This window comes from Salvia miltiorrhiza, chromosome 7, assembly GCF_028751815.1.
Source record: "Salvia miltiorrhiza cultivar Shanhuang (shh) chromosome 7, IMPLAD_Smil_shh, whole genome shotgun sequence".
NCBI lineage: Eukaryota > Viridiplantae > Streptophyta > Magnoliopsida > Lamiales > Lamiaceae > Salvia > Salvia miltiorrhiza.
In genome coordinates, this window is record NC_080393.1 from 53,399,451 (window position 1) to 53,422,784 (window position 23,334).

Here is a 23,334-nt window from a genome sequence, read left to right on the forward strand (position 1 = left end):
TTACTGTTACCTTATTGGAATGGAGAGTCTTGTGCCGCTGCATATATAAAATTTAAGAGTCTTGAGGGCCAAGCTGTACACTATTCTCAAATTTTTTTAGTCAACTCACCCTATTCCAAAAACTAGGTTAATTTGATGGATGAAGTGTAAACAACAGCTTTACAAGTTATATTTAAAGATAAAAGATATCGGTTTAATTGATCGAGAATATTTGTTTTATCAGTGATAATATTTTAGTTCAAGTAGTTATCTGTTATATTAATTTTCACAAAGAAAAATTTTCAGTAAAAAATACTCATAAATCAGATAACGCTATCTCCATCAAATGATGGAGTTAGTAAAAAATCTTTGGTGCAAAGTTGATCGCCTTATATGTGAAATTGTGAATAAGCTGGTAATTGATTAAAATTTGATCGTCTATACGAGTCCCTACTCCTATCCCAAAAAGATTTAAAAAGAAAGTAATATTTAGGTATATTACAAATTTATATTAAAATTAATTAAAGTTTTAAATTTAAACAGTTAGCAAACATTGTTACACGGTCGTTATATATTCAAAAAATAATAAGTCTTGGATTCAAATAATAGATTTATGTGATGCATGTGTAAATAGATAAAATTGAACTTGTTTAGAATTGTGATTGGAGTTTAATTCTTTTATGTTCATACATAAATATAATAATCAACTTAATGATAATATGATACTACACTATTGTCGTTAAAATAGATTAAAAAATAGGGACATATTAGGCAAGTCAAATTTTGTAAAACAAGGCACTTTTATAATAGGTATAGATAGATTATTTTAAAAATATCTTTTTATAAAAATAAAATTTATTATGATACTATGAATTATATTTAATTTTTCTTTTAAAAAATTAAAATTTTTAAAAAATATACCATAACTTTGAATTTATCAACCTATTATTAACTAATAAAAGTGAAATTAAATGATAAAAACTAATTATATACCCTAGATTGATGGAATAAACCCTAGTTAATAATCACAAAATTAAACTAAAGCATATAAAGTTGAAATTGAAAAAAAAAAATATAAGAAAATAAGTAAAATTGAAAGTGGGACATAAAATGTGGTACACTGAATCTCATTCCAATAAAGAAACGGAGGAGGAGGAATTTTAATAAGCAAATTGAGATTAAACATATCTCAAGTGTACCTCTATGAGAGGAGATTGGACTGAGCCGGCGCCGAGGTTTATTCGGTGGTGACGATTATTCTTAACACATGTTGAGAGTTAATTGTAAAACATTTATAGTCTTATATAATTGCTACTATTAATTACTAAGAGCTAACATTTTTTTTTGAAATTTTACTTATGACCTTTAAAATTACTAGTATTTGCACTTGTGCAATGCACGAAAAATATTTTTATATTTTGTTACATATATGAGACTCTTGATCACAACTTACTAGCTAGTCTCAGTAACGCACTAAGTTTCATCATGAGTTGCAAATGAATCATGTATCCAGAATGAAGGATGAAAGCATATCATAAAAGTAATCAGAAATTAATTATTATATTGCCAGAATTTGAGAATTTTAAGCTATTTAAAAAACACATCAACTGATTACACACAATATCAAAACTAAGTGAAATCATATACAACAAGTAATGCTTTCACACAAATCCAACTTACAACAATTTCAGTTACAAACTACATACACAATTCATCACCCAGGTTTCATAATCCCCAACAAAATCAAAAGCAAGTAAGAAACATTAAGACGAGATATATATTGCAAAGTAGTGAGACTAACCTATCAGACAAGTTGCAGAGTCACTTGAGCTCAAAAGAAGAAGAGACCACAAGTTTGATGGAAAACTCGCCTTCCAATTGATTGGTACAAACGACAGCTAAAGGATTGCACTCCTTTAATTCAATGGTCGTGATCGAAGACTGATCATCTGACAAATCGAGTTGTTGCAATTTGTAGCAGTGCTTCATCCTTAGTCTACGAAGGCTCGGGAGGCTTCCACGTTGAGGTCTCCATTGCACCAAATCAGTATCTTCAATTACAAGTTCAATAAGTTTCAAGAAACTCCTCGGTTGTATTTCACAAAGCCGGCTGCGCAGGACCCCACGGCCGCGGCAACCGGCCGTGGCTAAAGAAGAATGGACCGCGGTCCCACCCGCGGCCGTGGGGATGACCGCGGCTCCCTGCGCCCGGAGTACAGAATGATTTTTTCCAGCACCCGCGGTCCGAGCCGCGGTTGCGGTCCCTGACCGCGGCCTCCTCTCCTTCCGGCCGCGTTCTCGACCGCAGTTGATGCCGTGGTCGCGGGAAAAAGGCGGGATTGCTCCCTTTGGTGGGCCCAGACGCGATTTTTGCCCCAAAACCCCCTTTCCCCCTATTTTTCATATCATTCATTACACACACCAACCCCATCACTCCCAATCCTCCACACACTAAACCCTAGCCTCCATTACTACATTCAACCACCAAGATTGGAAGGACATTAAAGAAGAGAGAAGATTGAAGGAAGCTTATTAAATAAGATTTGTCACCTCTTACTCTCTCTTTCATTTATGTACCCATTTGATTTAGGTATGTTATTTGTAAGCATGATAGGCTAAATCCCCCTTTGATTTGGGGATTAGGCTAGATGGATGTTGTATTGGATTGTTTATTATGCTCAATATATATCTTGTTTGTTTCTATTGCTATTATCTTTTCTAGCCCTAGTTTTATATCTTGTATGGATTGTTGGCCACTTTCTATGCATTTCTAATTTATGATTTGAATCGGGAGAGGATAATCATAATAGATTAGGAGCTTGAAACATATTAACTCAATAAACCGGTAGGTTGAGAGTTGGATAAGAGTTTGTCGATCTTTGTGTGCTTTTGGGAGTTATAGGTTAGAAGTTGACCGGGGACGGCAACTATGACCCGTAATCTACCGTTTTAGTCGTCCGGGAGGGGGCTAGAACTAGTTGGGAGATCACTCTTGATAATTAGGAACATCAAGATTAATATTGAGCTAATTGAAGTCCATTACTTGTCCATTGATGCTAGTCCATAAATCACCTTCATCACTTGTTTAATTCTCATTGTTTGTTTGATTTACTTTGTCTTTGAACTTGCTAAGTAATTAGTTAGATAATCAAACCACTCACCTCATTGTTTAGTCTAAATAGTCTTAGTAAAATGAATTAGGATAATCACTACATTAAACTACTAATCCTTGTGGGATACGACCTTGCTTCCATATATTGCAATTACCCGTATATTTGCGGCATGGTGAAAATATTAGCGAACAGAGTGGATATTGGTGATGAGGACCGAAACAAATGAGAGAACGTGCGGTGGATGCACAATCACTTCTTATCGAATCACACACTTGTTTGAAGCAAAATAAACTATTCCAATGGGCACACAAACGACGCTCACACAAACGGCGCTGGTCTTTTATAACATCATCACAACTTTGTAAGACATGCAAATACTTGATCCTACTAGCTTCTTCCTCACATACGTGCTGCCAACAAGAATGCACGGGATAGCTTCTATCCCAAAACCAATATTCATCCTCATGTGATGTGTCGAGAACAAGATGATACCACGAAGAAAGATTTTCCAAGAAGGTCTTGAATAAACTTTCTTCTCCAATCGGTTCAAGAAACCCATCAGCGCTCAACATAATGTTGAGCGTGAATATATTGAAATCATTATATGGAGGGAAATCGCCACTATAGAGAAAAAAACATATTGGGGTAGGTAGTCATAGCTTGGGAAAAATTAATACCTCTGATATTTGATTAAATGCATCCACGAAGACTGAACTACGTTGTTTAACGAGTACCTTATTCCAGTATTCCGGGGTCTTGTCAGCTTTTGATAGGAGCTCTGCAACCGTGACTATCATAAGAGGAAGACCTTCACATTTCTTGGCAATGTTCTCTCCCAGTTCCTCAAGTTGAGGAGGGAAACCCTCTTCGCCAAACACTTTCTCACCGAGTAATTCCCTACTTTCTTCTTCATTTAAAAAGCGCACTCTTTTGGACCCACCCTTCGGGTCTCCTATACTTTGTCTACTTGTAAGTAAGAATCGAATCCTTCCAACAATATTCTTATCTTGGAAGCAATTTGTCAAGCCATATGCTACTTCTGCGTCCCAAACATCATCCAACACAATGAGACATTTCTTATCCTTCAAACTTTCTTTCAAGATTCTAACTAATTCTGCCTCATAATCATCTCCTTGGGTAAGGTTTTGGTAAGCGTTGGAATCCACTTGAGCTAGAACGTATCGTAATAGTTCATTGGATTCCCATTTTCTACCCACTCTGACCCATGCTCGAAACTCGAAATGGCTCTGAGTTGATGGATCCTTAAAAATATGCCTAGCAAGAGTTGTCTTTCCAACGCCCGCCATCCCCATAATCGAGTAATTTTTATCTTCAAGAAGATCATCTCTGGCTTTTTGAAATTCATCAGATAATCCAACCATCTTTGGCTTGATTCCACCAAAATCGATTCTTGAGGAAATAGGCTCGCCTTCTTCTTTAGCCATATTCTCCATTTCAATGATGTACTCTTCCTCCATCATCTTCACCATCTCGATGAAGCAATCAACACGGTGTTGCAGACTCTGCAGATCTACAGAGAATGACAAGTTGTCTCTCTCGCTTTCGAGCTGTGGAAGAATCTGATGTAAGACATGGGATTCGAGTAAATCTTCGAATTCCCAAACTACCTCTTTGATTCGTTCATCCGCAGCATTCACCTTCGTCCTGATCTTGCTGCAGCTGGTGTCGTCTAATTTTAGCATAACACTCTGCAATCGATCCATCTCTTTGTAGGCAGGTTGTAAGATTTGTGAAGAGTGGGAAAAACGAGAGAAATGCGAGACGATTGTAGAATACACATAATCGTATTCTTGAGAGAAGTGGCTGCACCATAAGCCGCCATGACTTGATTGAAATATGATTGTGGTGGTGGAAGGTGTGAAGCCGGAGAAGTTGGCGATGGCGGTAGGTGGTGGTGATGGAAGGATAAGGATTTTGAAGGTGGAATTGTGAAAATGAGAGTGGTTGAGAGCCTCTCCACAAAGTCAGCTCTTCACACGCGGAAATACTACGCTGCTATGCTTTGAAATTGAGGCCATATACACATCATTGATTAAAGATGATCAATTTTCTCAAAAAATAAAATAAAAGAAGGATTAAAGATGATCAATGGTCATATGTGGATAATCAAGATTTGGAGATTAATCGAAAAGTTTGAACAAGTAATTAGTGTGGTTTGAGGGGAACGATTTTTCATAAATGATTTAACATGATTAAATTTTTATAAATATTGAATATGTTAGCGTTAGTGATACGATTTTGGGCTTGAGGCTTAGGGCCCAATAAGGCTGGGCCCAACTGGAGCCTTTTGTTATTGTTGTTGTTGCGTCTTGTAATATAGATAGAAGAAATTCTATCTTCCTCCCCAAGTTTGTAACCTCTCTTTTGACATAGTGAATACTTCTCCTCTGCCCGTGGTTTTCTCCCGTTTTGGGTTTCCACGTAAATCGGTGTTCTTTAGTTTACTGCTTCTTATGTTTTCGGCCTAGGGCTAAGATGACGAGTATGAAGTACGATATTCCGCTGTTGGATCTCAACACCAGATTTTCGCTATGGCAGGTGAAGATGCGCGCTGTGCTCGCCCATAGGGACTTGGACGAGACTCTGCTAGGGCTTGATAAGATGCCCAGTTCGTGGACAGACGAGGAGAAGAGGAGGAAGGATCATAAAGCTCTGTCCCATATACATCTGCATCTATCGAATCAGATACTGTAGGATGTTTTGAAGGAGACCACTGCTGCCGGTCTCTGGCTGAAGTTGGAGCAACTTTGTATGAATAAGAGCCTTACCAGTAAGTTGCATCTGAAGAAACGTCTATACTCTCATCATATGGCAGAAGGTACATCTCTAGAAGAGCATATTACAGGTTTTAAGGAAACTGTTGGTGATTTAGAAGCTTTGGATGTTAAGTACGATGAGGAGGATTTGGCTTTAATGTTATTATGTTCGCTGCCTGCGTCTTATAATACGTTTCGTGATACTATCCTGTATAGCCGTGATACTGTTACTCTTGATGAGGTTTTTGATGCTTTATTTTCTAAAGAAAAGATAAAGCAGCTTGTTAGTGGGGCTGATACCTCGGCAGAGGGTTTGTTTGCTCGTGGAATGCCACAAGATAGGAGTCACAGTGATAGGAAGAAAGGGAAAGGAAAATGGAAAGCGAGATCGAAATCTCGAAACCCTGAGTATAGTTGTAACTAAGGTGGTTCTTGGAGTGGATGGGGAACTAATTACTAACATCTAACATGACTTTGTCCGATCAAAAAAAAAAAAGTTGTAACTACTGCAAACAGCCTGGACATTACAAGAATGAATGTCCGAAATTGGAGAAGAAAAACAAGAAGGCTAGCAGTAATGCTTTTGGGAATCAGAAACAAAAGAGAAATGGAACATGCTATAAGGGAAATGAAATAGGCGAGGCTGATTTTGTTAATGAAGATTGCAGTGATGGTGAACTCCTTATTGCTTCTGATTCTAGCACAAGGCCTCATGACGAATGGATTATGGATTCAGGTTGTTCCTTCCATATGACTCCAAACCGCGAATTGTTCTCGTCATATGAAGCTGAAAGAGGTGATGTGCTTATGGGGAATGATTCATCTTGTAAAGTTGAGGGTATTGGAACAGTTAGAATCAAGATGTTCGACGGAATGATTCGCACGCTTGGAGAAGTAAGGTATGTTCCTGAATTGAAGAGAAATCTTATCTCACTTGGTACTCTTGACAAAAATGGGTACAAGTATTCTGGTGACGGTGGAGTCATGAAGGTCAGTAAAGGCTCCCTCATTGTGATGAAGGGAATAAGAAAGATTGGAAAATTATATGTTTTGCAAGGCACTACACTTACGGGAGCTGCAGCTGTAGCCGCCTCATCATCGTCTGATAATCAGGTTACTTGATTGTGGCATTTGAGACTTGGCCACATGAGTGAGAATGGAACGATTGAGTTGAGCAAAAGAGGACTACTTGATGGGCAGAAAATTAACAATCTGAATTTTTATGAACATTGTGTTATGGGCAAGCAGAAGAGAGTGAAGTTCTCTAAAGGAACTCACAACACAGCCGGGATTTTGAATTATATACATTCTGATGTATGGGGTCCGGCTAGAGTGACGTCCAAAGGAGGAGCTCGTTGGATGTTGACAATTATTGATGATTTTTCCAGAAAGGTGTGGGCCTTCTTTCTGAAGGAAAAGAGTGATGTGTTTTCTACTTTCAAAGAGTGGAAAATTATGATAGAAAAGCAGACTGGAAGATCAATTAAGCTTCTTCGTACCGATAATGGTTTGGAATTCTGTTCAAAAGAGTTTAAGTCCCTATGCAAGGTTGAGGGAATTGTTCGCCATCACACTGTTCGTTACACTCCACAGCAGAATGGCGTAGCTGAGAGAATGAATAGAACCATATTAGATAAGGTGCGATGTATGCTTCTCAATTCTGGCTTGCCGAAGAGTTTTTGGGCCGAAGCAGCAGCTTTGGCGTGTCATTTAATCAATCTCTCTCCATCTATCCTGCTCAACAAGAAAACTCCTCAAGAGGTTTGGTCTGGCTCTCCTCCAAATTATTCTAACTTGAGAATCTTTGGTTGCCCTGCGTATGTTCATGATGTACAGGGAAAGTTAGATGCTCGCTCCATCAAGTGCATTTTTCTAGGCTATAAGTCTGGTGTGAAAGGATACAAGATTTGGTGTCCTGAAACTAAGAAGGTCATAGTGAGTAAAGATGTTGTCTTTGATGAGACTTCTATGATTCATAATGCTGCTTCTCAAGGCTCTTGTATTGGTGATCATCATAGTCCGAATATGCAGATAGAGGTTGAAGATGGATCAGGAACTGCACCTTCAATCAAACCTGAAGCTACATCAGAAGAGCCAAGTAGCTCAGTTTATGAACCACCAGCTACAACTCCACAACATTGCATTGCAAGAAACCGACCTAGGCATTAGATAATACCTCCTGAAAGACTCATTGAGTCTTCTAGTTTGGTAGCTGAAAAATCGATTGAATCTTCTAACATGGTAGCTTATGCTTTGAATGTGGCTGAGGAGATCGAGTCATGCAATGAGCCCGCCTCATACAAAGAGGCTATTGCTTGCGTTGACTCTGCAAGATGGATAGCTGCTATGGAAGAAGAGCTAGAATCACTTTTGAAAAATCACACTTGGGTGCTAGTGAGGCTGCCAAAAGGCAAGAAAGCTGTTCGGTGCAAATGGGTGTTTAAGAAGAAGAAGGACTCGAGATATAAGGCGAGACTTGTAGCAAAAGGATATAGTCAGATTCCAGGTGTGGACTACAATGATATATTCTCCCCTGTCGTGAAGCATAGCTCAATACGAGCTTTGCTTGGCATTGTTGCAATGCATGATTTGGAGCTTGAGCAGCTTGATGTGAAGACTGCTTTTTTGCATGGAGACTTAGAAGAAGATATTTACATGGAGCAGCCTGAGGGTTTTGTAGTTCCAGGAAAGGAGGACTACGTTTGTTACCTGCAGAAATCTCTCTATGGTTTAAAGCAGTCGCCGAGGCAATGGTATAAAACATTTGACCAATTTATGACTACTCATGCCTTCAAGATGAGTGATGCAGATAGTTGTGTATTTTATCGAGTTAACAATGATGGATTTTTTGTATATCTCTTACTCTATGTTGATGACATGTTGATAGCTGCGAATAGCAACTCCGAGATAGCAAAGGTGAAGAAACAACTCAGTCTTGAATTTGATATGAAGGATTTAGGATCTACAAAGAAGATACTTGGAATGGAGATCATAAGAGATAGAAAAGCTGAAAAGATATACCTAAGTCAAAAAGGGTATATCAAGAAAATTCTCTATCGTTTTAACATGCAGAATGCTAAACCGGTTAGCACTCATTTGGCAACTCATTTCAAACTTTCTTCCACTTTTTCGCCGCAGTCAAATGAGGAAATTGAATATATGTCTCGAGTTCCATATTCTAATGCAGTTGGATCTCTCATGTATGCCATGGTGTGTTCACGTCCAGACTTAGCTCATGCAGTGAGTGTTGTTAGTCGCTACCTGGCAAATCCAGGTAAGGATCCAATGGATCTTTCGATATTTGAAAGGTTCAACTGATGTTTGTTTGTAGTTTGGGAATACTAGAGATGGAGTTGTTGGTTATGTAGACTCAGATTTTGCGGGAGATCTTGATAGAAGAAGATCTCTTACCGGCTATGTCTTTAGCATAGGCGGTTGTGCTATTAGTTGGAAGGCTACTTTGCAGAACACAGTTGTATTATCCACTACCGAGGCTGAGTATATGGCCATTACCGAAGCAGTTAAGAAGGCAATTTGGCTGAAGAGTTTATTTGCTGAGTTGAGGAAGGATTTGCAGATTACCACAATCTTTTGTGATAGCCAAAGTGCTATTTGTCTTACAAAAGACCAAATGTTTCATGAGAGGACTAAGCACATTGATGTGCGTTATCACTTTGTACATGACGTTATTGCTCGCGGTGATATTGTTGTGAGCAAAATCAGTACTCATGATAATCCTGCTGATATGATGACAAAGGCACTTCCCGTTGCTAAGTTTGAGCATTGCTTAAACTTAGTTGGCCTTAGATGATGAGTTAATCCCCAAGGGGTTTTATGGAAGAGGTGGAGTTTTGTTGGTGATGTCGATGTTGTTTTTGGAGGTTAGTTTGTGGGTTCTTCGTGTCAAGGTGGAGATTGTTAGCGTTAGTGACACGATTTTGGGCTTGAGGCTTGGGGCCCAATAAGGCTGGGCCCAACTGGAGCCTTTTGTTATTGTTGATGCTGCGTCTTGTAATATAGATAGAAGAAATTTTGTCTTCCTCCCCAAGTTTGTAACCTCTCTTTTGACATAGTGAATACTTCTCCTCTGCCCGTGGTTTTCTCCCGTTTCGGGTTTCCACGTAAATCGGTGTTCTTTAGTTTACTACTTCTTATCCTTCTACTTGTCTTATTTTCATAACAGAATATGAATAAGATTTAAAATATAAAAACTAATATTAAAAAAAATTAGTAGTAATTTTTTTGGACAGACGGCATTAGTAACAAAATGCTAATATTTTCGCAATAGATTGGTAGCTGAGATTCTTGGTTTGTCACCATGATCATATTTATGTGCTGCTGAAATGCTTCTTGCAATAGATTGGTATATAAATATGTAATCGCAATTGGTAACCAACAAATCAAGAGAGCCAATTTTATGAATTCATCTCAGACACTACAAGAATTTTGCTCATAGACAACAAAGACAAGAAACTCAACTGCTCTGCTCTGATTCTAACAGCTTGTTTAATTAGTATATTGCCAGAATCTGAAAATGTCAAGTTACAATCCTTAAATTCAGACGACAACGTGATACAATCTACATTGTGGGATAATGCAGCGTCTGACACCTTCAGCTCTCCCATTTGCCTGAAAATTTATAGAAATGTGACTATAACGAAGATATATATTTAAGACGTGATATATATTGCAAAGTAGTGAGACTAACCTGTCAGGCAAGTTGCAGAGTCACTTGAGCTCAGAAAGAAGAATCGACAATAAGTTTGAAGGAAAACTTATCTTTTAATTGATTGGCACAAGCCACAGCTAAAGGATTGCACTCCACTAATTCAATGGTCTTGATCGAAGACTGATCATCCGACAAATCGAGTTGTTGCAATTTGTAGCAGTGTTTCATCCTTAGTGTACGAAGCCTCGGGAGGCTTCCACGTTGAGGTCTCCATTGCACCAAATCGCTATCTTCAATTCGAAGTTCAATAAGTTTCAAGAAACTTCCTGGTTTTATTTCCCACAATAGGCCTCGAAAGGCATAGCATTTTAATTCGAGAAACTCGAGTTTTGGCAGCAGTGAACCAATGTCATTTAGAGACCCCCAAGGATATCCCAACCCACTCAAATTTAACACTGTGAGACTTGATGGGAACATTGAAAGATGAAGAATAGTAGGAAACTCAAGCTTTATCTCCGGATTCGCGATTTGATATGTAAGCATTTCCAAATTCTGGAGTTCTGATATATAACTCAAAGAACTCAATGGGTTGGTTTCATCATCATCATAAGGCTTCAACTCCACTCCAATCCCCAACTCCACTAAATTAGGAATTCTTTTAAGAACTTCTCTTGTACAACTGTTTGCACTCACACCAAGAAGTGAGAAGAGTTTGTTCAAGGTAGCATCATTAGTATTAGGGGTTGGTAGGTCACTTCCCCAAATCTTAATAAGCTCTAGTTCTTGCATGTCCCAAATTTGCACAGGCATGTATGGCTGAACTCCACGCTTTTTAATGAACATATGTCTAGAAATAACCAAGAATTGAAGCTGAAAAAGGTTGGATATGTAAGCAGGGGGGTCACCGTTGTAAGTTATGGCAAGATATCGTAGACAAACTAGTTTGAAAATTTCAATTGGGATATGAAAAAATCGGACACGAGAAGCATATAGTACCCTGAGCAACTTGAAACCCATGGCATGTATTGGCAGTGGATATGGGTGATAAGGACCATAACAAAGGAGAGAACGGACAATGGATGCACAATCACTTTTTATAGAATCACACACTTGTTTGAAGCATAATAAACTGTTCCAATGGGCACACAAGCGGCGCTGGTCTTTTATAATATCATCACAACTTTGTAAGACATGCAAAAACTTGATCCTACTAGCTTCTACCCTACACACGTGCTGCCAACAAGAATGCACACGATACTTTCTATCCCAAAACAAATGTTCATCCTCCTGTGATGTGTCGAGAAGAAGATGATACCACATCGAAAGCTTTTCCGAGCATGTCTTCCAAAAATGTTCAAAACTTTCATCTCCAGTCGGTTCAAGAAACACATCGGTTCTCAACATAGCACCGAGCGCCATTAGCTCAATATTCAAATATGGACGGAAAGCTCCCATGTAGAGAAATAACATTTTTAAATATTGGGGTAAGTAATCATAGCTTGGGAAAAGTACCTCTGATATTTGATTATATGCATCCACAAAGACTGAACTACGCTGTTTGATGAGTACCTCAGTCCAGTATTCTGGGGTCTTGTCAGCTTTTGATAGGAGCTCTGCAACTGTGACTATCATAAGAGGAAGGCCTTCACATTTTTTGGCAATCTTTTCTCCGAGTTTCTCAAGTTGAGGAGGGAAACCCTCTTCACCAAAAACCTTCTCACCAAGTAATTTCTTACTTTCTTCTTCATTCAACAAGCGCACTCTTTGGTACCCATCCTCCGCGCATACTATTGCTTGTCTACTTGTAAGTAAGAATTGAATCCTCCCAACAATATTCCCTTCTCGCAAGAAATTTCTAAAGCGATCTGCTGCTTGCATCTCCCAAACATCATCCAACACGATGAGACATTTCTTGTTTTTTAATCTTTCTTTCAGAATTCGGACTAATTTTGCCTCATCATCATCTCCTTGGATAAGTATTTGGTAAGCGTTGGGATCCACTTGAGATAGAAGGCATCGTAATAGTTCATTAAATTCACATGTTCTGCCCACTTTGACCCATGCTCGAAACTCAAAATGGCTCCGAATTGATGGATATTCAAAAATATGCTTAGCAAGAGTTGTCTTTCCAACGCCCGCCATCCCAACAATCGAATAGGGTTGCTTGTTATTTTCTTCAAGAAGATAATCTCTGGCTTTTTCAAAATGGTGAGATAATCCAACCATCTTTGAGTTGATTCCGCCAAAATCAATTCTTGAAGAAATAGGCTCGCCTTCTTCTTCAGCCATATTATCCATTTCATAAGTGTATTCCTCCTCCATCATCTTTATCTTCTCGACGAAGCAATCAACATGGTGTTGCAGACTCTGCAGCTCTACAGGGAATGAGCTGTCTCTCTCGCTTTCGAGTTGTGGAAGAACCTGATGTAAGACATGTGATTCGAGTAAATCTTCAAATTCCCAAACTACCTCTTTGATTCGTTCATCCACACCATTCACCTTCGTCCTGATCTTGCTGCAGCTGGTGTCGTCCAATTTTAGCAGAAGTTTCTGCAATCGATCCATCTCATCGTAGGCAGGTAGTAAGATTTGTGGAGATCGGGAAACGAGAGAAATGCGAGACGATTGTAGAATACGCTGAATCGTATTCTTGAGAGAATCCGCCGCACCATAAGCCGCCATATCCAAATAATCTGCTGATCGTTGAAACAAAATTGCTTCCACAAACTTAGCTCAGAAATTGAATTTCCTCCAAAACTGTGTGGTAGAAATCGCCTATAAGAAAGAAACGGAGAAGAAGAGTTATACTAATAAGCAAATGGAGATGAAACAAATTAATGATACATCTTTAGCTCTCTGCTGCTGTACCTGATCTCGCGGTGGAGTTGGCGCAAGTCAACGGCGGCGGCAGCTGGTTTTGATACAATTTCAGAAACATTCAAGAATTTGAGTAAAAGATTTGAAGAGATGTGTATAATGCAAATGGTAAAATGGATGTATTGATGATTTTGAAGGCAAATTAACGTGTGGAAGAATAATTATAGGAGCGAGAAACAAATTAATGTTTGAAAATATGATGGTGGTGGTGGTATGGCAACGGCAGTAGGTGGTGGAAGGAAAGGATTTAGAATTGTTAAAATGAGAGTCAGCTCTACACATGTATTCATTGATTATACTACCACCATTAACGCCATATATTCAGCTGCTATATCTATATATATCTATATTAAAGAGTTTAAAATTATTTAAGGCCATTATCTTAGGGCTATTTGCAAAAATAGGCTACTATTTTCCGGACTTGCAAAAATAGGCCAATTATTTTAGTTTTTGGCATTTTTAGGCCATATTTGAGCTCAATTCAGCATTTATAGGCCATTTTTTGGAGTCAAAATGTGGCCCAAAATAGCCTGATTGGGTACACATGTGGCCTAAAAATACCAAAAACTAAAATAATTGGCTTATTTTTACAAGTCCGAAAAATAGTGGCCTATTTTTGCAAATAGCCCTAAGATAATTGATTTAAATAAATTTAAACTCCTATATTAAAGCAAGCTTTTTGGTTGCAAAAATTTCCCTCCAAAAATATCATTGATTTATCCAATCGATATTAGATTTAAGTTTTTAACTATCACTTAATGACTCATTTAAATTGTACTGATCTAGACAGATGCGTCGACATTGAGGCCATGTGCACATCATTGATTACAGATAGTCAATGATCATATATTTGTGGATAATCAAGTTTTGGAGATTAATCGAGAAGATTAGATTTTTAAAAATATTGAATGTGAATAAAGTTTAAATATAAGTAAAAAATAGTTTCCAAACAAAAAAAAGTAACTAATTTTTTTGTGAAATATGAATCTGACACTACTATGTCACTTTAGTTTGCAAATAAACATATTAGAAGAAAATAATGAATGTTTAAATTTCAATCCAACGTTATAAAAATTTCATGTAGCATTCAAAGCATCTTATATATTAAAAAGGCAACTCCCAATTTGAAATCAATTTCAAAATTGTGTGGCCGTAGTTATAATAAAATTGAAGGTTTATTTGTAAATTATATATTTTTTTATTTCATTTTTCTTTATCTTCTTATTTTTTTGTTTTATTTATTTATAAAATTTTAATATACGACTAATTATAAAATATTTAATATGCATATCAAATTAAAGATCACGATAACAGCTTTAATTTGATATATTTTATATAAATATTTAATTTAAAATGTAAAATTTATATTTATCTAAAGATTAATTTTAAAAAAAATTCTCTCCTCTCTCATTTTTTTGAATAAATATATTTTTTAATTTCTTTATTTTTATTTTTTTAACTTATAATTTTTTCCTTTTTATAATATCTGTTTTTAATGTTGTGAATTCTCTTTAATTTTTATTTTTTCAATATTCAGATTAAATATATTCAATTAAAATTGTCATTTTTTATTACATTTATATATATGATAATTGAGTTGGTATCGATTTTATATTAATATTGAAAAAAAAAAATCCGTGCATTGCACGAGATGCAAATGTTAGTAAGTAACTAACTATGAGACATCTTTTATGAAAAATCAATAAATAAAGCCAACTGCTCAACCAGCTCTCCTGCATTTCGACACTCAAAGAAAAAAAACGTGATATAGGTAAATAAAGCTTGACATAGGTAAATATATATATATCAAGCTTGATATATATGAGATGGAAGTATCATATATATAATTCATTCAGATTAATTGCAGCAAAACGCATCTCTTCCACAATCTGTAATCAACATGCACTAAATCTGAGCAGTAAAGAATAATTCTTGCTTGCAAACTAAAACATTCACAAACTAAGAACACGACCTAATGATAACAACAGGACTGTAACTTTCAATATTTTTAGAAAAATGATTATATGTTACGAAATTTGAAAATAAGGACTATATGTTTGTTGGGAAATTAGACGCAATTAATTCCGCCCTGGATCTAGTGTGACGCAATATTTTAAATACCAACCGATATGAAACGACAAAAAAATGATACCGATATTTTTAACGTGGTTCGGCCTAACTGCCTACGTCCACGGACTCACACCAATATATTAGATAATCTCAAAAGAAGGAGTACAACAAAAAATATCACACCGTATTTTGTATCTGTCTACGCAGAGGCTATCTCTCAACTCACTTTTATCACTCGTGTATAACTTCAACATTGAAGTTCTCTCTCACAAAATTTTTCTCTCTCTCTAACAGAAAGAACACTTCTGTTTTTGGTGGTGTGCTGTTGTGAGGCTCAATTTATAGGCAAATGTAAGATGGTGTTTGCCGCAATAGTTGAATGGAATGGCAGCAAAGTTGGAAATTGAGGCTATTTGCCATAAATGCCTTTGAGATTGGCATGAGCTATAATAGTAGCTCATGCAGTAGCTATTTTAACTAACAATGTTATGGAATTTGAAAATGAAGAAAATAACTTTTATTTTTTACACTTATACTCCTATTTCGGGCGTGATGAAAGCTATAGTCCTTATTTTGATGTGTTAAATAGGACTGTAAATGTAAAAAATGAAAGTTATTGCCCTTATTTTCAAATTTCCTAACATATAGTACTTATTTTCAAACTTCGTAACATATAGTCATCTTTCTAAAAATATTAAAAGTTACAGTCCTATTTTTACCATTAGGCCGGACCGAACTGCACCGAAACGGTTCGATTCAATTCGATTTTACGTTTTGATTCGATTTCTGCTCACCGTAGATCCCAGCTTGCATGCCAAATTGAAGTTGAAATTAACAAAGTGATCATGACTTGGATTTTTAAGTAGGTGGTTGTGTTGGAAAACATGCAATTATAAGATAAATAATAATAATAAAGAAAAACATTACAATAAATTATGTTCCTCATTTTTCTCTATAACAATGCCTGTGTACATAGGATTGTGTAGCTCGTGGAAGTTTGATGAAATTATTTTATATTAATTAAATATAATTTTTAAAAGTAATTTCGATATTTCAATAAATTATTGAAAAATGTGCAAGATGACGGATAAAATTACAATAGAAAAATATACTAGATAAGATTTTTGTTTGATATTTGAATTAATAATAAATTTTCTTTTAAATATAGATAGTGAAGATTAATTTAAATACTACAAGGTTTCTTTAAAATATGAAAATTAAGTTTGAAATTACCTTACAATATGTGGAAACAGAGGGCCGCACGCTCAATAATGTTCAATTTAATATAAATCCTTAGGCATTTTGTTTTGAGTTAATATATAAAACTATCCACTTTCATATTGTAAAGATAAAAATTATCCACTAAGATAAAAATAATAAAATTTGTCCACTTTTTGATTGAAAAGACAGAAATACCCTCCTTTAAAAAATATGTACTCTCTCTAGGTTAGCATCTTCTTCCTCTCTCATTCTCTTCTCTCTCTCCACTCTCTCTCTCTCTCTTCTCACGGTACACTCCTTCCCCCTTCTCTCTCTCTCTCTCCCTCCCTCCCTCCCTCCCTTCGAGCTCAGATCGCCGGCGAAGCGCCGCCGCCTCGGCCTCGTCGCCTCCGCCATCTCCTGGTTCGCCCCCGGCCTCGTCGTTTCTGCCCCGGCCTCGTCGCCTCTGCCATCTTCTGCTTCACCCCCCGCCGCGAAGTGCCGCCGCCCCGACCTCGTCGTCTCTGCCCCGGCCTCGTCGCCTCCGCCATCTCCTGCTTCACGCCCCGCCGTGACTTTAGCCTCCGTCCGCCACCAATACCCACCACGACTTCGCCGCTGCCAAAAAATCGATCGGGCTCGCCCTAATTGACTCGATCGCCGACGATCGGAGTGGCGGCGGCGGCGACTGCAAATTCTCGAAGTCGATTAATCGGCTGTTGTTGTTCGGATCGAAGTTGAAGTTGTTCGGATCCCACCATACGATATTTTTTCTTTTCTTTTCTTTTCTTTTTCTCCCAAAGACTTGCGCCGTTTGTGGACAATTACTTATTCAGTTGAAGTTTCTGTGTGATTTGATTTCAAAGCATACGTCTAGATAGTTGTGTATCTGTGGAGAACTAGGAACTGTGGATTGTCGAGACAGTTATTTCTTATTGTGGGTCGAAAAGATTTTTGGAGTGCTGGAGCTTCTTATTCTTCTTCATTGTGAAAGTTTGGTAAAGTTTCATCCTTTACAGATTAAGTAGGCGTATTATTTATTTTTTCTGCTTTGTGGAATATTCCACTTTGTGCATAAATTTTGGTAGTTTTGTACTTTCTGGGTGTTGCTTGGAAATGATAATTTGTTTCTTGATGGATTTTGCTATTCTTGAAAAGGGATTCGGGTGAGTTTGGTCCAAGTTTGGAGTTATTTTGCCTTAAAAGATTCAATTCAATTCTTGAAAAATTATTTTGCCATCTTCTTCTTATTTCTCCATTTTAATTTGATTTTACAACCAAATCAATGAATTCACAATTAGATTTATGAATTCACAACTTTATGTTTTTGAATTCAGCACTAAATCTATGAATTCACAACCAGCTCGATTAATTCACAACTTAATGTTCTTGAATTCACAACCAGCTCGATTAATTCACAATTTAATATTGTTGAATTCACAATCAAATCTATGAATTCACAACCAAAATAAATTCTATTTTTAGTCGTGAATTCATACTTTAAAAATTTAAATTCACAGCTACTTGAATTCACAACCAAAATAAATTCTTGTTGTGAATTAAATTCTGGTTGTGAATTCGACTGGTTGTGAATCACAACCAAAATAAATTCTGATTGTGAATTAAATTTTGGTTGTAAATTCGACTAGTTTTGAATTCACAACCAAAAAAATTTGGTTGTGAATTAAATTTTGATTGTGAATTCACACCCAGTCGAATTCACAACAAAAAAAATTCTGATTGTGAATTAAATTTTGGTTGTGAATTTGATTAGTTATGAATTCACAATCAAAAAATTCTGTATGTGAATTAAATTTTGGTTGTGAATTTAAGTGGTTATGAATTCACAACCAATAAATTCTGATTGTGAATTAAATTAAAATTGTGAATTTGACTAGTTGTGAATTCAGTCTAATTCACAACCAAATTTTGGTTGTGAATTCGACTGGTTGTGAAATGCGGGATTTTTTAAAGGGGTAGTGTTTAAAGGTAAAATGAAGTGGACATTTTTTTAATTTTTAATGTGAAGGGCATTTTGGTAACAGTGGACATTTTTTAAGTTTTTTATTTTAGTGGACATTTTTTATCTTTACAATATGAAAGTGGACATTTTACAAATTCACTCTTTCGTTTTCCTGTTTTTAATAATTTTTCATGATAGCTTTTATCTCCTGTTTCATATTCTGTGCTTGTATTATTGTACACTTGCAATACATAATTTTATCGCTTGAACGCGCATGCTTCTTCATTTTTTTTTTTTTTTTTTCTGTCCTCCAAGAGGTCACAGGTTCGAGTACTCTCGGCCACAATAACCACTAGGTGGGGTGTGTGTGTGGTTTGTATTATTTATAATGTAATTTCATCAAAAAAAAAAGAATTATATTTTTCCAGTAAAAGACAAAAGTTAAGGCCTCCTCTAGCTAGATTTTTTATCCTCTTTTATGTTGTTTCTTTAATTTCATTTTTTCTATCTTTCTTCCATTCTATTTTTTTTCCCACTCATAATCGGCATTGCATATTTAGTTTTGTTCAATTAAATTCAGTGTTGATTTTTTTTCTTTTGAAATAACATTATTTTCTTCTACAATGACACAATTTTCGAATTTCAGAACACACTTTTTCTCTCTTGGGGAATTTCGAAGAAGAGTTATCTGTTGTGTAGCCATGTAGGAGTCATGGTTTGTTTCATTTTTTCATATTCATGTTGTCATCTCAAAATTATATGTAATCAACTTGTACGTATAATTTTATTTTTTTTCATATTCATGTTCTCATCCCAAAATTATATTTTTCAAGAATATATGTTGTATTTGAATATCAAATGATAACATTTTGATGCAATTAAGTGGAAAATATATTTGCGTGTAATTTATAAAACAAATCATAATATTTACGTTGAATTCAAGTCTTCCATGTCGGAAGCCAAAAAATTATAAATTCTAGCCATATTTGTAACTCTGAACCCAAAATTGAAATATTTTTACAATTTTTCAAAGATCAAACTATGTTTGCTCCAACCAAAGGTTAGTACATAAAATATAATTAATTAACCATTTTCCAAATATTCGGTTGGAACACATAGCTTGTGGCTAAAACAAGTTTTATATAATATTTAGCTCTATTACCTCTGAATATGAGCTACTAGATGTTGAGTCACCTTTAATTCAAAATTACATAATATAGAATCTATATTGTTTGTAAAAATTCAAGTTTATTTGAATTTAATATTTAAATTTATCAATTGTACCATGTTATAATAAATAACATAATACGAAACTCTTCACATATATAATTTATAATTAATGTGGATTATTCATTATCATTTTATTTTCAAAGTCTTCACTTTGGCATGCTGACTACGATTCATAAGTTGTAAATATTATAACTGAAAATACTATAGGAACTTACAATTTATTTAATGGTTGTAACGATCATTATCTAAAATTTTATTTTGTTATAAGGTGTTCCTGTGTCCTATATAGGGGTGTAAATGAGCCGAGTCGAGTCGAGTATTGCTATGCTCAAACTCGAACTCGCCTATTTTCATGAAGCTCAAGCTCGAGCTCGAGTTCGACTCAGCCGAGCTTGATTTTTTTGAGCTCGAGCTCGACTCGATACGATATTCATGAGCTCGAGCTCGACTCGGTTAAGCTCGATTGTGGAGTCTTACTCGAGTTTGAGCTCGAGCTCGAGCTCGTTTAAGCTCGTTGAGCTCGAACTCATGGGAACTCGGTAAGCTCGAGCTCATTTAAGCTCGTCTCATTTGTGCTTCAACAAATTGAATAAAATTACAAATCATTTCATCACGAAAAGTCTTTCAAATAGTCTAAATGCATCAAAAATTCAAAAAGTAACAAGTTTTGAATGAAATACAACATAAAAAAGCAAATTTGCAGCTTCTTTTTATGCTCTAACATTGCAGATCCATGCTTCTGTTCCCAACCATTTTGAGATGAGAGAGCATAAACTAGGATTGCTCACCACTATCCACCTTCTCTGAGAATTAAACACACCAGAATTGTAACAATGCCGCATAAAACTAAGGTAAGAATGCACAGATCAATAGATCATGATAAACTTAAATGGAAACAAAAGTGTCAAAAACAATAACAGAGAAGCCAAAAATCCTCACTATTTCAAGCTATTGTTCAACAAGATTCAAAATCAAGAGGCAATTAATCAATATAACTGAACCATTTCAGCAAGATTTCGAAGCTATTGTTCATCAAAATCAACAATATAACAACAAACTATAAACATACTTCCATTTCAGCAAGATTTTTATGCTTTCTGTTTAGAGGCAACTATAGACAGCAAGATTTCACCAAATCATCATACTATAAACATATTTCATATATATTTGAAAAATATTCAAGAAGATGCAGACTAAGGGATGCCGACTAAGATTTCAGCAAGATTTTTATGCAAGATTTCAGCAAAATTTCATAGAAAACAGAACCTTAAATGGGCAGACCGTGCTGCACTGCTGCTGCTGTCGCGCCGAGGAGAAAAGAGTCGTCGCGGCATCGCTGCTGCTGTCGCGCCGGGCTGGGAAAGGGCAGTCGGTGCCCGGTCACCGGTGGTGGCAGATAATGCTAATGTCATGCCGGACCGTGCTGCACTGCTGCTGCTGTTAGGCTCGTCGGACCTTCACCGGAAAGACGAGCCGCCGTCGCGCCAGAGTGTGTGTCACCGGTCGCCGACAGCCGAGAGAGAGAGAGAGAGATGATAGATTGGGGGGCGGCTGCTGACTCAGGGACTTAGGGTTTGTCATTTGTGTAATTCAAATTCACTAGTAGTGGTGAAGTATAATTGAACGGGTATAGATTTTCTCGATGGATTATTGTAGAACTATGAATTATACCTAGTGTTGCTTGAGAATCGAGAGAGGAAAGTAAAGTTGGTCGCACAAAATTCCGATTGCTGTAGTATTATAAATGAAGATAGCGTAAGTTTACAGGGTACACGTTGGTAGCTATTTATAGATTACACGTAAAGGGTAAAATAGTACCTTCATTGCTGGAGCATGCGTCTTGTGTGGTCAGGGGCACAATAGTAAAATTGCCCTCAGGCTGGTGATTTCTCTGGCGAAGACCGTTGCTCTGGCGAGAATGGCTTCTTTGGTGTAGGTCGTTCCTCTGATAAGGCTCATCCATCTGACTTCTCTGCGGGAGCCCGTTTCTCTGATGAAGCCCGCTCCTCTGGCTTATATCATTTCTCTGCTCTGCACATATTACTCCTCATCAGCTACTCCCCCTTCTGGTCTGACTAGTTCGCTCTGGAGCAGAGTAACCTAGTCAGAGTGTTCGCCCGCGTGGCTGACGTCATCCGCATTAAATGCCCGCCCTTTTTACAGTGTACTTTTCCGCTTTTCGAGGTTACTTTTTAACCTTCGCATCTTTTCGTCTCTCCGTAGGAATCCTTGACCCTTGATTGTTTCCCTAATGCCACGTGTCATTCATCCCGCGTGTTGGTAGTTGCCCGCGTACGTTATACTTAGGCGTTTCAAACTTTTACTCTCCACTATTCATCTTCTCCAACTTTCTCCGAATCCTTTCGACTGTGATTTTCGGTGATTCCCCGTTCTCGATTCCGGCGTATTTCTCACAATCCTTCCGTTCCAGTCTTGTCTTAGGTAAATCGCGTATCCTCCCCTCCCGATATTTGTTTTAGTGTATAGTTCTTTTCTGGATTTGTTGGTGCTTTGACTGAGCGTGAAACCCTAGCACTTCTTCTAGTCTTTTACGATCATGGCCTCTACCTACGTCGCCCAGCCTGACTTATCCCATTCCCCTTCTCCCTCTCCTATAGCTTCTCCGACTAACTCTCCCCCTCCTTCCAACCCTGGTTCCCCCCAGGATTCCCCAGCCTCATCCGAGCCTCAACCTTCCACCCCAAAATCTCCCAAGACCATTCCTCCATCCCGCCTGGGTGTGGCGGCGATGCAGAAAATGTTCGATAGATGTAAGCGCCCAGAAGGCCTGACTTTTGAGCCTTATTCCAAGGCTTCGGAGCCTTTCACCAAACTCCATATGAACAAGATCCCCATTTTCCAAGCCCAGGTGGATGCTGGCTTGAGGCTTCCCCCTCCTCCCCTCTTAGTACAAGTCTGTAATCATTTCCATATCCCCTTTTTTCAAGTGGCTCCCTCCGCTCTTCGGAGGTTATTCGCATTCCACATTCTTTGCACGGCCCACGGTGTCCCAGACACCGCTAAATTGTTTCTTCAGACCCAAACCATTAGGTAGGGTCACCCCTTATACAGTTTTTCCGCCCGCAAAACCTACCCCACTACCTTCATTAGCTCCCTCAACTCTCATGACAAGGGATTCATATCCCATTATTGTTATGTGAAAACCAACCAAGGCTTCTGTCGTCAGTATGATGCCCAAGAGCTGCAGTGGCATGAATCCTGAACCGCGTATAAGCCTCCCGCTCCAGGAAAACCCTCTGATTTTGACCTAAATGTAATAAATTTTCTTAATTCCCTCAATGAAGATGCTCCCTTCCCCTGTAAGAAGCTAACCGAGGATAACTCGGCCTTAGCTGCCACGGGACTATTTCCCGTGTATCCTCCTGGATCTATAGGTAAAATAGGCATTAGCAGATATGTAAAAATTATTTATTACCTGACCTTTGTTGATAAAGC

The 23,334-nt window shown here is 37.3% G+C and overlaps 2 protein-coding genes across 2 annotated transcripts; both read right to left on the reverse strand.

Annotated features, from left to right (window-relative positions):
* Window positions 1–3,745: 3,745 nt before the first annotated feature.
* LOC130994401 (putative late blight resistance protein homolog R1A-10) lies at window positions 3,746–4,816 on the reverse strand. Its single transcript, XM_057919444.1, has one exon. The coding sequence runs from the start codon at window positions 4,814–4,816 to the stop codon at window positions 3,746–3,748; it is 1,071 nt and encodes a 356-aa protein (XP_057775427.1).
* A 5,427-nt stretch (window positions 4,817–10,243) lies between these two features.
* LOC130994812 (putative late blight resistance protein homolog R1B-17) lies at window positions 10,244–13,615 on the reverse strand. The gene is made up of 3 exons (XM_057919881.1): window positions 13,407–13,615; window positions 10,578–13,313; window positions 10,244–10,498 (listed from the first exon to the last, which is right to left on the reverse strand). Exon 2 carries the CDS (start codon window positions 13,218–13,220, stop codon window positions 10,608–10,610), a length of 2,613 nt encoding a protein of 870 aa, XP_057775864.1. The 5' UTR covers window positions 13,221–13,313; window positions 13,407–13,615; the 3' UTR covers window positions 10,244–10,498; window positions 10,578–10,607.
* Window positions 13,616–23,334: the final 9,719 nt, after the last annotated feature.

Coding starts and splice junctions, on each gene's coding strand:
- LOC130994401 (XM_057919444.1), bottom strand. CDS start 4,816: ATGGATCGATTGCAGAGTGTTATGCTAAAATTAGACGACACCAGCTGC.
- LOC130994812 (XM_057919881.1), bottom strand. CDS start 13,220: ATGGCGGCTTATGGTGCGGCGGATTCTCTCAAGAATACGATTCAGCGT.